The sequence below is a fragment of the Hyaena hyaena genome, unplaced genomic scaffold, assembly GCF_003009895.1.
Source record: "Hyaena hyaena isolate Hyena2069 unplaced genomic scaffold, ASM300989v1 scaffold_288, whole genome shotgun sequence".
Classification (NCBI taxonomy): domain Eukaryota; kingdom Metazoa; phylum Chordata; class Mammalia; order Carnivora; family Hyaenidae; genus Hyaena; species Hyaena hyaena.
In genome coordinates, this window is record NW_024080922.1 from 1,279,380 (window position 1) to 1,297,496 (window position 18,117).

The window sequence follows — 18,117 nt, forward strand, 5'->3', positions numbered from 1 at the left end:
CTATGATGTGAATAGTCTTTATCAAAAATAGGGCAAAAGTTGATTTCATTTTGAGTCCTCCAGCTTCTTGGAGTCAGAGTCAGTCCTTTGAGTCACTGCCTTGGTGGTCTCAGGCCAACATCAGATGAAAATCAGTGAGTTTGAAAATGGGTGTGTTCACACCCACCAACCTAAACGGCTTGAGTATATAGTTCCCTTGAAGCTAGGCTACTGATCTGAATTGTGTTCACCTGAACTTGCACATTATATTTCCATCCTCTTCTCCATGCGTTTAAAAACCACTTGCCCTGGAGCGCCTGCGTGGCTCGGTCGGGTAAGGGTCCAACTTCTGCTCAGATCATGATCTCATGGTTTGTGAGTTTGAGCCCTGTGCCAGGCTCTCTGCTATCAGCACAGAGCATGCCTCAGATCCTTGGTCCTTCCCATGCTCACATATTCTCTCTCTCTCTCTCAAATAAATGAACATTTAAAAATATATAAATTAAAAAAAACCTGCTTGCCCTAATTCCAAAACTTTTAGGTGTAGACGAAATCCAAAAACCCTTGGAGTCCGCCGTAACTTCCCCAGCCCTTCAGTAGTTCTTAGACCTTGGTTGTAATTCCTACCCTTATATCAATAATGGCGACAAAAACTATTTTATATAGAGAGAGAGGGAGTGAAGGAGGGAAAGAGGAAGGTGGGGGAGTTAATATTACTAGTTACTCCAGGGTCTCCTAACGGGTCATTAAGCCCTTGGACACTGTCCAGCCTGAGTGCAAAGCTAACACCTAATGTCTCCATCTAGACTAAACCCATAGTGTTCACATCTTTGTCTTTACAGTCTGTCAGTGAGCTGGTTTCTTGGTGAGCCCCCGAGTCTTTTCCTCTCCCCTCTGTCGTCCTGGGTACTCTGTGGACACAGGCCCCTGGTCCTGAGGGGGAGACGGCCTGATCCGTGTATGGAAGATAATGTTTCAGAGTGAGGGCAGGTTAATACAATCTGGGGGTCACCCTGTGGGGAGAGGGCAGATATAAATAAGAGTTGGAAATTGGGGCATGTCTGGAACACCAAGGTTATGTTTGGACAACTGGCAGGAGAAAAAGAACCTTTTTTATTTAGCTCCAGGCCGCCAGTAGGGGTTCCTGTGCTCAGAGGGCCAAGAGAAGAGTATAAAGAGGTGGAGAGAGGGAAAGGAGGTCCAGGAAGTCGAGAATGTGGATTGTGGAGTTCTAGGGCTTTCTCTAGGGAGCTGATTGGCAGTCGGTACTACCATCAGTCTCAGCTTTGTCTCCGGTGCTCCGTCTCCGAGGTCCTGGCCTCTCCCCTCAGTCATTACTGCCGCTGTCCTGGGCCACCGTCCCCACCTGCACCACCCTCCAGGCCTATGCTGGGGGACCTGCTCCCAGCCGCCCTCTTCAGCTGAGTCTTCAGCGACCGCAGTGCAGTGTCGTTTATCAAAAAATGCCTCCTAATTAGCAAATCAATAGTATGTGTGCCTGTGCTGCTAATTAGAAGTAAACCTTAGAAGCACAGGGTTCTGCAATTTGGTGTGGACCCATTGTTGTGAGATTCACCATTCTTGGACTCAGTGGAATTTTCTCCAGATTTCTTTTATTCAGATTTCTGTCACTTGACTGGTTTCCTAGCAAGACTCTGGGGGTTTTGTTTTGTCTTGTTTTGTTTTAATCAGAGCTGCGTAGGGATTGGCAGGGTGAGACGAAGAAGTCTGTTTCATCTCCTCGCTCGTGTAGGTCTCGGTAAATGAAGTCCCCCTGCTGGGCCTCCTAGAGGTCATTTATAATAGTTTGATTGCTGGAAATTGTTTCCAAGGGGAAAGATAATTTCAGCGTCATAACCCTGTTTTATAAAAACCATAAAATACGTGAGTGCGGCATAAATAGTGGCAGAGAATCTCGTACAGCAGCATTCTGTGTGCAGGGCCTCGTGTGACACCCGTCCCCTCGTCCTGGGCCACTGTCACGCACACGTGTTACAAGGTTTGAACGCTGAGTGGATTTGGCGGCCTGGCTGGAGCAAGGCCAGTGAAGTGGTGTTTGAGCCTATGTTCCACTTAAGCCATCTTTTTTTAATTGTTTTTTCATTTGTTCCTTTCATATTTTTTATGTTTATTTTTGAGAGAGAGAGAGAGAGAGAGAGAGTGTGTGTGTGTGTGTTGTGTGCACGCGCGCAAGCAGGGAAGGGGGAGAGAGGGAGACACAGAATCCCCAGCAGGCTCTGTGCCGTTAGCACAGAGCCCAACATGGGGTTCGAACTCACAGAGGATGAGATCATGACCCGAGCTGCAATCCAGAGTCGGACACCTAACTGACCGAGCCACCCAGATGCCCCTCTTTTGAATTGCACCTTTTCAAGTCAGCCTGGTACTTCTCTGTGTCACGCCCCTTAGTGACATCCGCGGGGACTGCGGCTGGCAGCAGCGTTCTAAGCAGATGCTCTCAGCATTGAAGGAATAAGAAGCTAAAAAGGTACATAGGCAGCTTGGGGACAGCAGTGTCACCGCCTTGGCGTCGCTGTACCTCCTTGTACAGACACACCAACTTTCATGTTCCCTTTTGCCAACAGGACTGTGGAAACAACCAGCTTTGATTTACTGCTAAAAACGGACGACGACTGTTACATAGACTTGGAAGCTGTGTTTAACAGAATTGTCCACAAGAATCTGGACGGGCCTAATTTCTGGTGGGGAAAGTAAGTTAAAGCTTGTGAGCCCCTTGGCCTTCAGGTACCTGATCCAATGGAATGAACCGAGAATGAAATACGCCAGCTCTTTTCCGCCAGCAAGAGGTGACTGAGCTGGGAAGCCGCCCGCCCAGGCCCCTGGGTCACTGTGGGCTGTTCACCGACGATCAGAGGGAACATCTTTAAAGTGAAAAACCTCAGGCTCATGTAACAAAGGAGGGAAAATGATACGGCTTTTATCCTCGTGGCCCTGAAAAGAGCAGTTAGAATAAATTTGTGACACATTTCTGAAAGTGCTGTCCATTCAGGAATGCAGCATGGATCGGTGAGGGTGTTGGACGGACACAAGATGGGCTGTTACCTGCAGAAACCCCACAGATGTAACCGTAGAGACTCTGATAGACCAGTCTTCTGTGCGACGCCCCTGCCAGCTAGAAAATTCCTTTCCTTCGACTCAAAACATGTTCTCATTCTTCCCTTGCTTTTACAGCTTAGCCCCTGTAGTAACAGTAAAGGGTGCAGCCTCCTAGGGGTAGGACAGAGCTCAAGCCAAGAGAAGAAACCAACTTGTTTTGAATCTCAGTTTCAGGCTGAACTGGGCAGTTGACCGAACCGGCAAGTGGCAGGAGCTGGAATACCCCAGCCCCGCCTACCCGGCCTTTGCCTGCGGCTCGGGGTACGTGATCTCCAGGGACATCGTCCACTGGCTGGCCAGCAACGCGGGCCGACTGAAGACCTACCAGGTGACTCGGCATTTCCGACCTAAGAGTATAAACTCCCCAGCCAGGCCTCACGCGGCACGGGATTCCTCCGCTAAGCGCAGAGCCGGCGGCCCTGGGAAAGCATAGTGGTTCCTCCGCGAGGGACTCCCCCTCAGAGAGCTCAGGGACCCAGTCCTCACCGTCAGATCCTGGCTCGAAATTCTGTTCCTAAACCTTTTCGTGAGCCTACTTATGTTTCCAGACTATATTTCATAAATACAGTCCCTGAAGGAACGGAAAGCTTGACTGTCCTAAGAAGGAAAACCATAAAGCAAGCGCTCTCTTTCTGTTGATTCTGGTGACCGTGGCAATGAACGAGCCGCCCAGCTATGGGATCCACAGTGTCCTTCACACGGCTGTGCTGGAGGGTTAAGGCCAACGAGAAATGGGCCGGCCGCTGGCAGTAAAAGCCACAGAGTAAAACTGTGTATAGGTGTTAATACAGGCTTGGCATTTCCTGGTAGAGTAACAGGAAAACAAAGAAGTAGAGGATTATGGGAATGTGTGGCATCACGTTTAAAAGACAGATACAGCATTTAAACTTTTGCCTTTCAACTTTCCGGGCACGTACAGGGTGAAGACGTGAGCATGGGCATCTGGATGGCCGCCATAGGGCCCGTGCGGTACCAGGTAAGCACGCCTGAGGGGGACTGGCCCCGGGGCGCTCGGGAGGCCAGGGTCATGGGTCAGATGGGCAGAAACCGTGAATCAAAGATGTGGGATCAGAGCCGCACCCTTGAGTCAAAGCACAGTAATCCATGTAGGTCGGCATACGGTATTTTTCTGAGTTTAAACCAAAAGGAAATGTTTCAGATGGAAGTTTTCCTACCCACAGAGAAGAATTAGGTTTTTATGTTTGGTCAAATTCTTTGCAGCTTTAAAACCTTAAGGAATCAGGCCCCTGGCTGGCTCAGTCGGTAGAGCATGTGACTCTTGATCTGGAAGTCATGAGTTCAAACCTCGTAAGGGGTCTTTTAAAATATACAGATCACTGAGCCAGGAAAAGAAATGAATTTGCAGAGACCAGAATGGAAACAGCCCTGAGAAGAGAGCAGGTAGAAAGCTGGGCTTTGCCTCAAAGATTTCTGTTGACTTTTGGATTCTTGCATCTTCCACTTTGGCCACAGAAGGGGGGGGGGGGGCAGAGGGGTGTGCAGGGCCTGCCAGACAGGACCTCTGCCTGGCGCCTGGACCCAAAGCAGGGCCGCCTTGCTTCAGGGGTCAAATGGGAATAAACCCTTATCTGCTGGGTCAGCTTTGATAGTCGTGTCATACTGAAGTCCAATCTTTGACTTCCTGAACGGTGAAAATGTTCTGTTATCTGCTAACTGTGAGCTCTGGGGTCTCTGTGGGCCTAATTCTGTAGTTTGATGTTGCTTACAGACCTTGTTTCTTGGTGTGCTGAGAGACTGGTGTGTGTGACCTCATGTTCCTCGGAAATGGAGGTCTGTGTTTAAAACACGTTCTGACGAAGAGGGCATCACTGACGAACGGGACACGTGCCGCAGACCCCCCTCAGTGCGGGCCAGGGCTCTAGCTGCTCAGGGCAGACCCTTTCCCGTCCCACCCAGCATCAAGGCTGAGACCCACACCGACCTTTGATTCTATCCAACACCTTTACGTTCTTAGACGGGAGGGGTTTCTCAGGCTCTGTGTTCTGTATCCCTGGGAAGTAGCTGGGGGTGAAGACAGTCCTTCCTGTTCACCTGAACAGCACCACTCACCTTGATCACCCTCCCCGTGACCCTGGGCAGAGGACCGCACACTCAGCTTCTCAATTGTAAAAGGATTCCTCAGTGTTTTAGGAGAATTCGCCAGTATTTATTTATAAAGCCCTTGCTGCTGTCCCCAGAATACTGGAAGATTCCTTTTGAACAGCTGCTGTTACAGAGGTTCATGGCCGCCGGGAAAACTTCCATTTGCGGCCCCAGGCTTTCTGGTCACAGAACTCCGCCTGCCAGTGGTTCACCCACAGGGGTCTTTGAAGGCCTCTGTGCCGGCATTTGTGGTCCTTAAACCCAGTTCCGCGGCTCCCGAGTTCACTGTTTGGTTTCTACCCAGGACGGCCTGTGGCTGTGTGAGAAGACGTGCGAGCCCGGGATGCTGTCCTCCCCGCAGTACTCCCCGCAGGAGCTGGCCCAGCTGTGGAGGCTGAAGGAAGCGTGTGGGGACCCCTGTCAGTGCGAAGCGGCCGGAGGGGGAGCGTAACTCGGGTGTGCGACCGAGTCGGAGGCGCGCCCACAGTTTGGCACTAGATTCCATGGGGCTTTCAGGATTGTTCTAGGTTAGCGCTTTTTACCTGTAACCAATGTGATGTTTCTAAAAGTTTGCACAAAACTTCCTTTTTAAAAATCAACTGATACTGTAGCATAAGAAAAATTTTATTTCTGTATTGGAAGAACACTTGAAAAATACCAAATTATTTTATAAAACAAAAAAGTTTCTAAAACCTGATGTATCATTTCTAGTTTATAATTCATTATGATCACTTTTGGTTAAAATTTGGCCTAGTTCAGAAATCTTGGGTAGTAACGGAGAGTGCGAATTTCAACTTGAATTACAGAATAGTTCTGTAAAGCATAATGAGGGTAATTAAGGGCCAAAAAGAACTCACAGAATGCTGTGTGGTCACTGATACCAAAGCTTGGGGTGTCTGGACATGTCTGAAGTGGGCAACTTGAACTTGAAAAGGAACCAATAGAAGTGTTAGTTCGAGACCTTGGTTTTAAAGTTCACTTACTGAGTTGGCTAATTCAAGTTTTCTTTTGCCATGTAACAAATTCTGGAGGTCAGTCTAGTACTATTTTAAAAAAAAGCTAAAATGTTGTGGATATGCATCAAATACCTCTCAGGGTTTTAGTGACGTAGGGAAGGATACTACTGAATGAATCTTGCTTTCCTCCTGTCACTGCCTGATGGTTCCCTACACTATGTGAATTCCCGTCAGGGCTGGCAGATCTTCTGGAGAAGAATACATGCCCAGTTTAGGTACAGCTGCAGGAAAAAGCATGGAATTCATTTTTGCAAGTACTCTAAAAAATAGTGCAACAGCCAAGAGAGATCGTAGCATATGCATTACACACAGAAGAGGCACGTCCCTAAGTTTAAGGGACATTTTCTAAAATGACCTCCCAAATCATTTTGGAACCTTTTAAGCTAGCAGTAACAACAGAATTCCATTAAAACTGGTCTTATGCCGGACATTAGCTGTGTGCAGATTTCATTAGCTTGGTTCTATTTAATATTTAAATCTTCACATATTGAAATCTGTAGTCGTGAACTATAAATACGAAGTAAAATCAGAAAATCATTAGCAGTAATAAAGGCTTTGCAGCTTCTAGTACATACATGCCTAGAAATGGTCTCTTCCCAGTGAAAAATACCACCTTTTCTCTACTTAGGGCGAGCTGTAAAACCTTTTTTTGACAGAACTGTTCCGGTAAGTCTTTCGTATCCAGTGACCCCGTCGTGGTAAAACGGTGGAGTCTCTGGACTTGATTCGTCGGCTGTTACCATCGCACTACCAGGCAGTCTCCATTTTCCACAGAATAGAACTGTAATGACTGCTGGTCGTTCTCTAGCTCGATCTCTCTGCCAGGCATCTAAAACCAGAATAAAGGGCTGTCTTACTACAGCAGGGCTGTCTGTTTTCCATTCAGACTCCAGCTGAGTTATAAAGAGCCGCGGGTGAATGACGCGTCTTACTGGGGGACCTAAGCCTGACTCCGTTTCGCGGGGCACCTTACTTTGGGACTTTCGTAGGACAACAGAAGTCGTGACACGGGAACTCTGAGAAGACGCGACAGCAGTCCCTTCACCTTTTGAACCGTCATGGAGTCTGTCAAAGAAAAGACACACCCTCAGGTCCCTCGAATGACGGTTCCGTGTAAAACTAGCTCACATGACAAGCCCACAGTCGCAGTGACTCAGTGTCCCTTTACCTGCATAGATCATTAGGGAAAGGCCCACCTGCCCAGGGACGGCGCGAGCCGGGTCCATGCCCCTTACTGGAGGTTCGGAAAGGTGGGGGAATCGGAGCCAATGTTTGACCCAAGTGCCCTTTGATGATGGCTCTTCCTTACCAGTTCAGTGGGGTTTCTATTTCCTCCTTACTCTGAAGAAACCAGAGACCCTATTCTCTGCCCAGAGGAGCAAATGTGAGTAAAATCATGAACTTCCTAAACGGTTTACTCTGTGATAACTCACTTCTGGATGGCTGAGAGAATGCTGGGGTGGGGCATCCCGAGGACATCTGTCCATCTTTTTGCCTCGGTTTCCTCCCTGGGGAGTGAGGGAGGACAAGGGGCCTATCGGCTCCCTTTGAGTACGCCCAGTCTGATGACATGTAAACGCGCTTCGCATGGGGGAATGACCCGGTGAGCAAATGCTTTGGTTTGTTCAGAAAACGCTATGAACTTCTTTCCAAAGATGGGTTGTGGTAAATATTGGATGTTTTGATGATGAGAAATACAGTTTCTCTGAAGCTTTAGCTGGAGTTCAGCAATAGTACGGTGTTCCTACAAATATCACATGTATTCAAATATTTTTCTATCAAAAATGATTTTTGTAAAAGCTGTGTGTTTTTATGCAACTTGTGATAATAAATGTTATCTTTATTTTAGAATAAAAACTGGCCTTATTTATGTGTTGAATATAAACACTTAATTGACATTTATATGAACGTAACCTGTTCTTTTACGTGTGAATCTGTGTAGATGATCCTGTCCTTTCAAAACACTTAGGTGGACTGGCTTTCCTGGTCTGGAGGGTGAGCAGCGATGGGTTAACTCCTTCACAGCAACAGGGAAAGGCACATTCCTAACTTCCGTCAGACACAAAATCTGGTCATAGAAGAACCCTAGTAAGAAACCTGCCTACTCACACTGTGTCTTTAGAAAAACACAGCAACGTACATATAATACTCTAAGTAACAAGACCTTTCTTATTATAAAAGTAACACGATTATCTTAACATTCAGAAAATGTAGATGGTTAACTGGCCCTGTCCCTCCCTCTGACTCCAGCTCAGAGCCTGGAGCCCGCTTCAGATTCTGTCTCCCTCTCTCTCTGCCTCTCCTCTGCTTGTGCTCTCTTAAAAATAAAACATTAAAAAAAATTTTAAGTTTAACGGTGTACACTTTCAGGCATTCCTCCATTTTTAGAAGGATGGATAGGTTTCATCTATGGTGGTACATCTCTTACCCCTTCACACCAGTTCTTCTAGACCTGCACAGCCCAGCATGGCCGCTCTGTGTGGCTAGTGAGCCACACTCAAACTAGAGTGCGGTCAGTACGACTCAGGAACTGATTTTTATTATTTCAATTTAATGAATTTAAACTGTGGCTCATGGCAGCCATACCGGCCAGTGCGGCTCTGGACCTACTTCATTCTCCTTAGTGACCCACGATACTGCAGTGCGTGGTCCTGCCCAAACTTATTCAACCATTTATTTCTCCACTGGTGAACATTTGTTTTTAACTTCACCATTACATGTGCTACAAGGTAGAATGCTTGGTCATACTATGTATGTATTAAATACATACATAGTATGTATTATGGGTTAATCTGATGGGCAGAAAAATCATGTTGCCGTATTTTACATTTCCTTATTTATCACCTTTTAAAGAGCAGTTAGGTCAGTGGCTAGATATTGACAGCATGTGGCATAAAAATTAATTGCAAGAACTGTTCGAACCCGCTGGCTTGCTGCCAAGTTTAGAGAATACAGATCTCAAGATTCTGCACTGCTTGAAGCCATAATTAGTACATATAATTTCTATGGACGATTCTACTCTGCTGGGTCCACCTGAAGATTAATAAACATCAGAGCATGAGCACGGTGGGTGTTCCGGGGAGAACCGGATCGCAGAAGAACTGGGACACAGTCACATGTGGAGGGTGGGAGAGGCTGAGCCCACCCTGTCGCCATCCTCCCAGAACCACAGTCCCGCGCAAACCCAGGCTCAGTCCTTGACCAATGGAGCTTGGTGCCCTGCCCCGAAGAAGCCCTTAAACAGAAAGCCTCACTCAGGTCTAGCAACACTTGAGCAAACATTCCTTAGTGATAACATCCCCATGAGGTGATTTCATGGATCTGGAAATTAAAGGGAAAAACGAACACGTATCCAAAGCCAACTACGTTAACAAGACGCTCTGGGCTCCCACAGGTCTGTCCCCATGAGTGTCTTTACTGCCAGGACTTCAGTTTGAAAACAGCATAACCAAAGGGGAGACACTACTCTTAATTCCTGGTGATCTGACAGCAGAATTACAGATCACAGAAATAGAAATTAGATTGCTAATTAAAATGGAGCAGTGCTGGTAAACCGGTATTAAATGACAGTTAACAATCAGAGAGGTAGCCCTGTGAGCAAAAGCCCTTCCGGAAGTGATACTGTAAGCTTATAGGATTTGATAAAAATTAATTGAAAAATAAATGAATTTACTGTACTGACAGGCAAACAAAAGTATTTTGCTAGAGTCATTTATGGTGATCTACATTCCATTTCCTGGGCAAATCCTCACTGCTCTAAATTTAACCTGTTGATATTACTGTGTAACTAGGAGTCAAGTTTAATCTTGAGAATTCACAATATACTCAAAAGATGGGCTGTAATTTTTTCTAAGTTTAAGGTCGCTTAGATCAATCTAGTTGTTGATATAGAAGTATTTTCGGAATAAAACGAATTCAGTTCCAGCAACACTAATGTTTAGACAGAATTCTGAAGTAGCTTTTCAAAGAAAACCTACTGTTCCCATTAAAAGACAACGTCCGAGAACTTTCTGCAGGGACTCCTGGTTGGTAAGGAGTCCAGTGTATGAGAAGTCACAGATGTCTAAATAATTCATAGTTCGGGTCACTAGGACACGTTTCCCATTTTACGAAGGGCTGGTGAGACAGACCTCGAGTCCAGTGAAACGGTCTCTCTGGACGAGAGCAACAATTTGAGAACTAAACCGAGGTGGGCGTAGGAAAGGCCAAGCCAGTCCAGGCCTCATGCCTTTGGCTGAAGATGTAATCGCACATAAGGGCTTCCGGTTTAACTGGGACTTTCCCACATAAGCTGATTTGGTTATGGGAGACTCCCGCTTCTGGCGGGGGGAAGATGATGCTAGCACGATTAGCTGTATTTGAGATCATAAAAGATACAAGCTCTAGAAGTTCAGATACTTTCCTTTCAACCAACTCCTAGGCCAGCAATTCATAAGTGTAAGGACCAGAAAAGCCTTTTTCTTACCTGGCAGTTGTTTTTCTGTGACTTTCTGATCAACTTGATTAGGATATTTTATCTTCAGTGCTTGAAGGAAAAAAGGAAAGAGAGTGACTGAGAGCTACTGTAATGAGGCTTTAAATTACACATACATGTTAACAGCAGCTGACAAATGATAAAGGCTGCTCAGTCCAGCTTGGCTCAAACCCTAATAGAGGAACAGGTCTTACCGATACTGAAAATCCCTTCTGTTAATACTTCCCAGAATGACTAACAACAACACAAAAATAGCTGGACCAACATTCTCATGCCTTCTCTTCTCCCCTAGTCCTTTCCTGAGAATTCGGCTGTGTATTCCAGTGTAAGAAAAGTCACAAATTTACAAATCATAAGTCCATTCACTTACAACATACTGCCCATTTATAACACAATTGAGTCTAAAGCATGAAAACTGACAAAATGTTCAATATAAGAAAAAATTAAAAAAAAATTTTTTTTATGTGTTTATTTTTGAGTGAGAGAGAAAGACAACAAGCATGAGTGGGAAAGAGGGAGAGGGAGACAGAATCTGAAGCAGGCTCCAGGCTCAGAGCTGTCAGCACAGAGCTGGACGTGGAGCTCAAACCCATGAACTGTGAGATCATGACCTGAGCTGACGTCACTTAATTGAGCCACCCAGGCACCCTCCCAATATAAGAATTTAGACAGGCTTGAGAATTCATCATTTCTCTAAAAACTGAAGTACTCACTTAGGTACTTAAGAGACATAATCCCTACTAGCTCATCACTATCTGTTTCCGCACCTCAGGTCACGAATACAAATACGCGCTGTGTGAGTGTAAGGTTCTTACTTAGTAGCTGGTTTTTGAGCAAAAACGGCTGCTGTGTTTTGAGTTCCCCGTCTTCAGGTGCACCATATTCTGCGTAAGAAGAAATAAAAAAGGATGAATGATACACCTGAGGCCACCTGAAGAAGAAATACAAATAGGTAAGTGTTCGCGCAGCCTTTTCCCTCCCCGGGATAAACCTCGCAGCAGCTGCCGTGCACACCTGGCAGCGGGTTCCTTTTATTTGGTTACTTGTTTATTTTTAGGAAGGGTGGCCGACAACTGCTCACAAGCCCGGGGCCTCCGCCAGCTGTGTCCCGTCCCAGATCCGCATGGACGGCGGGGCCCTGACTCAAGCCAGCAGCTGGGCTTTCAGATGCTGCAGACACTTATTCAAAGTTTCACCTCTGCTGACAGCTCCCCCGCTTTCTGGGTCCTGAGAGAAGGCTGGTGCCACCTGGGACACAGTGCACAGGTCACCAAGTCCCAGCCAGAGCGCGATGCCAGGCTGAGCGTGTGGCACTCCCCCCCTGCCCCCCCGGGTAAGAGGCCCGACAGGAGGACGTCAGGAAAGGCAGACCCTCCTGCTTGAACTTCTGCAGGGCCAACCAGAGACTGCATTTCTAGAAATGCCCCCAAGTATCTGTGCTTTGGTCTTGGAATGTTCTCGGCTGTGAAATACTGAGCATGTGTGCAGGAATGCATTAGAACCTTCCCTTCCCGACCGGTCCCGTCCCCTCCCCAGGTGCTTCAGAATTCACCTGAGGTGGCCGGGAAACTGGGCCAGCTCATAGAGTGATTTGAAAGCAATTCCCGTAGGCAGCCTTTCTTCCTCAAAGATAATGTTTCCAGCCTCAAGCAGTGGGCTTCTTGTATTAGGAAATAAATGTGTACACACACACACACACACACACACACACACACACCAATCACATAAAAGTGAAATTTGGAATAATAATGAAGTCAGAACAAAATGGAAAGTTACATCAGGGACAAAGATAAAGTCATGCCTTCCCAGGCTGGCGAAGGTAAAGAAGCACCTTGGGTACCCAGTGCCCAAAGTGGCAGGGGACAGGCACGCAGGGAGCCCTCAGGACTGAGCGCTGAACGAGTACTGTGCACTCGTCCAGACTCTCCTGGACAGCAGAATCAGCTGGGGAGCTTAAGTACCAACGCCCAGGTTCTACCTTAACATCTGTTCATTTTTTTAAGTTTGTTTATTTTTGAGACCGAGACAGTGTGAGCAGGGGAGGGGCAATGAGAGAGGGAGAGGGAGGGAGAGAGAATCCCAAGCAGGCTCCTTTCTGTCTGCACACAGCACAAAGTGGGGTTCGAACCCACAAACTGTGAGATGACGACCTGAGCCGAAACCAAGGGCTGGACACTTAACTGACTGAGCCCCCCAGGTGCCCCTTAAGGTTTAAAATGTCCTCAGTTACAAGCAGAGTCGAGATACACTGGACCGCTTCCTGCCCCCCCTTAAAGGAGGGAGAGTACTGACTCCTCGAGTGGGGAGTCCAGTGAGCACGTGAACAAGAGAACTTGCACCTCACAGCTGCTTTCCCTCCCTGAACACCAACCTCTCCCTTCCAGAGCCCGGACACTTTCCCGGGTTCCTTCTGCAGAGACTGCAGCTGACTTCTCTTCCTTAAAGGCAGCAGTTTAATTCTTGCTCCCAACTTGCCGGAGTGGCCCCAGGAAAGCACCTATCAGCTATTCAGAGGAGTATGAAGACCCCCAGAGGAGAAAAGCAATGGCACTGAGGGTCCCCTTTGATCTCCACCTGCAAGGGTAACACCACAGGGGGTGGAGGGGGAGGAACATGCCACAGGAGAGGGCGAGGGGCTTCACGTACGTACTCAGGCAGAGGGACTGGTATCTGGGGTGGGCTGCAAGAAATTCTTCGTTTGGTCGGTTTTTGTCTGCATCCTGATGTCCGCCAGCCTTTTTCCATTCATTTCCAAATGCTTTTCGGTAATCAAGCTCAGCCCCACGCCTTTCCTCTGGTAGAATCTGTATTAATGTGAATAAGAACAGGTCTATTAAGGTGTTTTTTAATGTCTGTTTACTTTTGAGAGATAATAAGTGGAAGGGCAGAGAGAGAGAGAGAGAGAGACGGAAACAGAATCCAAAGCAGGCTCCAGGCTCCAAGCTGTCGGCCCAGAACCCGACATGAGGCTCGAACTCACGAACCAAGAGATCATGACTTGAGCTGAAGTCAGCTCCACTGAGCCACTGACTGAACGACCCAGGTGCCCCTGTTCAAGTGTTTTTCTAATGAGTGTTTGTGCATTTCATACCCCGTCCTTCCTCCACTGTCACACACACAATAATCAAATTGAGAGGGACAATGAATGCTTCATGATAGCTTTATCTTGCCTCGCGAACACGGACTGAATTCAAGAGTTTGCTGACGAAGAAAAAGCATGAGAGTTTGTCCATGAGGTGGTGTGCGGGCTGTGGCAGGTGCTCCCTACCCCTGGGGGAGCCGATACTGCAGGCCGGTGGTGCGGGGCTGTGAGGCACCCCTGGGCGCTTTTATGAGAAGAGCAGAGCTGCTGAGGAGAGGATGCGCTCTGTGCTGCCTACGCTCCCCCAGGAAAAGGAGCGAGTGCCCAGAACTCCCCACCCCTCCTCAAGGGACAGCTGAGCAACCTCTCCTAATGTCACCTGAGTGACGCTACCTCCTGAGGAGTTGGAAGGAAACATTTCCTTCATAACGTGCGAGGATAGTATTTTACCACTTGGAGGAAAACTACATGTGAACCCTTCACAAGATTCAGGGGTGCGTGGGGGGCTCAGGCGGTTAAGCGTCTGACTCTTGATCTTGGCTCAGGTCATGATCCCACGGTTCGTGAGTTCGAGTCCCACACAGGACTCTGTGCTGACAGCGTGGAGCCTGCTTCAGGTTCTCTCACTCTCCTCTTCTCTGTACTCTAGTTCACACGCTTGCGTGCACGCTCTCTCAAAACAAACCACCAAAATATACCTCATCATGATACTAAGCGCTCACCTCACATTTGTTCAGGGTCTTCAGCTGACCGATTTTGGCAATAATGAACTGACGTGTGGTCTGAGCTCCGCTGCCTCCTTCAGTCAGGGGGTTTCGTATGCAGGACAGAGCACGCAGACTCTGCAACTTGTCCAGCTCGTTGATAAATGACCACTGAAACCCAGGCAGAAGAAAATCCATGAAATTAAGCCTGCTTCAGGCTACTTTCCCAATTACTTGAACTAATAAGAGGAAAGCAAGAATCCTCCAACGCACAGCACCTCCCTGTGCACCGAGCACCCGCTAAGACCTGTGCCATGTAAAGCGTCCGTCTGCTTACGGGTGAATTAAACTAATTTCTTTGTTAGTATTTTTGGGTTTTCTGAGGAGATTCACCCTGAGGAAGCATTTCTCTTCCAACCTAAAATATATTTCTACTATGGCAAAATAAAAAGTTTCTGTACAGCAAGGGAAGCCATCAGCGAAACTAAAAGGCAACCTACAGAACGGGGGAAGAGAATTGCAAATGACATATCCAATAAAGGGTTAGTATCCAAAATAGGTAAAGAACTTCTAAAAAACTGAACACCCAAAAGACAAATACAGGAAAACCTTGGGTTGCAAGGAACTTGTTCCGTGAGTGTTCTACAAGACGAGCAAACTTTTCTAATGAATTTAATTTGATAAATGAGCGATGTCTTAAAATAGAAGTAGGACGTGAGGCCGAACATCACGTGATCACAACTGAGGCAGTGGTTCTTGAAATTTGCTTTGATAGACGAGTGCTTTGGATTATAAGCATGTTTCCGGAACGAATTATGCTTGCAACTAAGGTTTCACTGTGATTCAATTAAAAATGGGCAAAAGAAATGAACACATTTCTCCACAGAACCTATCCAGATGGCCAACAGATACAAGCAAAGGTACTCAACATCACTGATCATCAGGGAAATGCAAATCAAAACAACAGTGAGAGATCACCTCACACCTGTCAGAATGGCTCAAAGCAAACACACAAGCAGCAACAAGTGTTGGCGAGGGTGGGGAGAAAAAGGAGCCCTTGTGCACTGCTGGTGGGAATGCAACCTGGTGTGGCCACTGTGAGAAATGGTATGGAGGGTCCTCGGAAAGTTAAAAAAATAGAACTCTGTACAATCCAGTAATTGCATTACTGGGTCTTTACCCAGAAAATGCATAAACACTAGCTTTGGGATACATGCACCCCTGTGTTTACTGCAGCATTATCGACAAGAGCCAAATCATGGAAGTAGCCCAAGTGTCCATCAATAGAGGGCTGGATAAAGATGATGTGATATATATATATATATACATATACAGTTGCAAATAGCAAGATTTTATATCTAGCAAAATATTACTCAACCAACAAAAAGAATAAAATCTTGCCATTTGCAACAACATGGACGGAGCAAGAAAGTATTATGCTATGTGAAATAAATCAGCCAGAGAAAGACAAATACCATGTGATTTCACTCAGGTGGGATTTAAGAAATAAAACAAATGAACAGAGGAAAACAAAAGAGAGACAAACTAAGACTTAACAGTAGAGAACTACAGAGAACTGTAGAGAACTGATGGTTACCAGGGGCGTGGGGGGGGCGGTGCGTGAAACACGTGATAGGGATTGAGAGCACACATATCATGTTGAGCCCTGGGTACCGTATGGAAATGGTGAATCTCTGTACTGTACACCTGAAACTAATATAACACTCCATGTTAACTATACTGGAATTAAAGCTAAAAACTTCATAAAGAATATTTTTAAAGTAAAATATCCGTTAACAGAAGGAACCCGCAAACTCCATCAGGAGAGTGGAAGTGAGTGATGGCGCAGTGTGCACACTGTGAAGGGGCTCTTACTTGTGAGATCTGATTGTCATTTACTACCAGGTATTGCAAGGAAGGAAACATTGATGTTTTGCACCCTGGAAAAAAGGAGAATTAAGTTACATGGCAGAAGTGAAAGAGAGAGCTGAAGTCTGGGCTACTGGGCGGGGGGAGTGGAGTGAATGATCTCAAATACCAGTTCCCGCATCCGGAAAATGTAAAGAAGAAATTCCAACGTCAGAAAGGATTAGTTGTTCTAATCTGAAATTTAAAATATTAAATTTGATTACAAGGAACAATATACAGCGCTATACGCAGTCAAGCAGACTAGATTTGTAATTCTCTTCCCCCACCCTAGGTTTTCGTGCCTCGTGAAATGCTTAGAAACCAGAGACTGGCTGAGGGCACACGGAGAGGACTGCTTGCGCTACCTTGGGAGGGCTCCCTGGTCACCTAAGTGCTCCTGGTGCCCGCGGCTGCGCCATGAGCCAATGGGTCTCCAAGACGAAAGAGACATGGTCTGACTTCCCCAAGTTTAATGAATGAAGACTTCTGACGTTAGCGCCCGGGCCAGATTACCCCCATCCCCCACCCCCGCCCCCACCAGGTCCCTGGGACAAACACAGACTACGCGGTAAGTGGCTCGCCAGTACCCGCTCTACACAAATTCCGAGAAAAGTTTCCCAAAGGGAATTCCTCAGTGTGCGAGTTCCACCTGAGCAAGCGCACACAGCCTACGATCCCTTCACTGAAAACTCCCTAAGTGCGGCTGTAACAGCATTTAGGAGCAAATTACCTGGGCAGATATGCTATTAGAAACAGCTGATTTTCATCAATGAATGGATTCGAGGAAAGGTCTAATAACGTGACTGTCTGTAGAACATCCACCGGCCTGTGTGGAAAATCAAAGTGTTTCAACGTGAATTTAATCTCTTACTTGTTTTCAAAGGTATCTTTCAAACTACTTGCACTTGGTGTAAAGGAGGGGAAGGGGGCAGGCGGCGAGTGGGCAGGACTGTGAAAGGGCAACAGGAAGGGCCTTGTGGGACTGGAAATGTCCTCTCTGTGGACGGACCAGCTTCAAGATCCTGGCTGTGGTATCGCACCCGTGGGGGAAAGTGGGTGGTGGGTCCAGGGGAGCTCTGGGTGTTCTTTCTTGTAACTGTATGTGAACCTCAAATTATCCCCAAATAAACGGGTTAGTTTAAAAACACCTGCATTCACCTGTATAGTAAATTGTTCCATACAGTAAAATCTCATTAGTTTGAATCCTTTCATTGGGAATGTGTTGTAAATTTGCCCGTTTCATTTCATGGTAATTTAATGACATCAACAAAACAAAGAGGAGACAACATGTTTAATTTACTTAAAAAGACTAAGCTTTTCCACAGACTCTGGTTCACCAATCTTCCACAGACAGTGTTACCTACGATGCAGGATTTGATCCGGATTAAAGCATTTCCTCCAGAACCTCCATTTAGAAACAGAAGTTAACTATATTTTTGTGAAGCTAGTAACGTTCTTGTCTTCAAATGTTTAATTCAAGGCTTTCACTCAGATGGGCTTTTCCTCAACTAGAACAAATTAGCTGACATTGTAATTTGTGAGTAACATGCATTTTCCAACTCTTATTTGCAAATCCTTAAAAAAAAATCATGTTGGGGGGGCGCCCAGGTGGCTTAGTCGGTTAAGTGTCTGACTCCATTTCTGCTCAGGTTGTGATCTCACAGTCCATGGGATCAAGCCCCACATCTGGCTCTGTGCTGACAGCGTGGAGCCCACTTGGGATTCTCTCTCCCT

The 18,117-nt window shown here is 46.7% G+C and overlaps 2 protein-coding genes across 4 annotated transcripts in view; one reads left to right on the forward strand and one right to left on the reverse strand.

The window, feature by feature from the left end:
- The window catches only part of B3GALNT2 (beta-1,3-N-acetylgalactosaminyltransferase 2), a 48,678-nt gene extending 43,008 nt beyond the window's left edge, over positions 1–5,670 (forward strand). The window contains exons 9-12 of the mRNA XM_039247160.1: positions 2,565–2,690; positions 3,265–3,424; positions 4,016–4,072; positions 5,504–5,670. Coding sequence (XP_039103091.1) covers positions 2,565–2,690; positions 3,265–3,424; positions 4,016–4,072; positions 5,504–5,650 — 490 coding nt within the window. The 3' untranslated portion in view covers positions 5,651–5,670. The remainder of the gene's footprint in view (positions 1–2,564; positions 2,691–3,264; positions 3,425–4,015; positions 4,073–5,503) is intronic.
- Positions 5,671–5,809: 139 nt separating this feature from the next.
- TBCE (tubulin folding cofactor E) overlaps positions 5,810–18,117 on the reverse strand; it is an 88,860-nt gene continuing 76,552 nt past the window's right edge. For all 3 annotated transcript variants that reach the window (XM_039247159.1, XM_039247157.1, XM_039247158.1), the window contains exons 9-17: positions 17,114–17,209; positions 16,514–16,578; positions 16,351–16,415; positions 14,494–14,646; positions 13,340–13,493; positions 11,505–11,573; positions 10,681–10,740; positions 7,189–7,280; positions 5,810–7,044 (exon numbers count right to left, since the gene is read on the reverse strand). In XM_039247159.1, the coding sequence (XP_039103090.1) occupies positions 6,952–7,044; positions 7,189–7,280; positions 10,681–10,740; positions 11,505–11,573; positions 13,340–13,493; positions 14,494–14,646; positions 16,351–16,415; positions 16,514–16,578; positions 17,114–17,209 (847 nt within the window). In that variant the 3' untranslated portion in view covers positions 5,810–6,951. The remainder of the gene's footprint in view (positions 7,045–7,188; positions 7,281–10,680; positions 10,741–11,504; positions 11,574–13,339; positions 13,494–14,493; positions 14,647–16,350; positions 16,416–16,513; positions 16,579–17,113; positions 17,210–18,117) is intronic.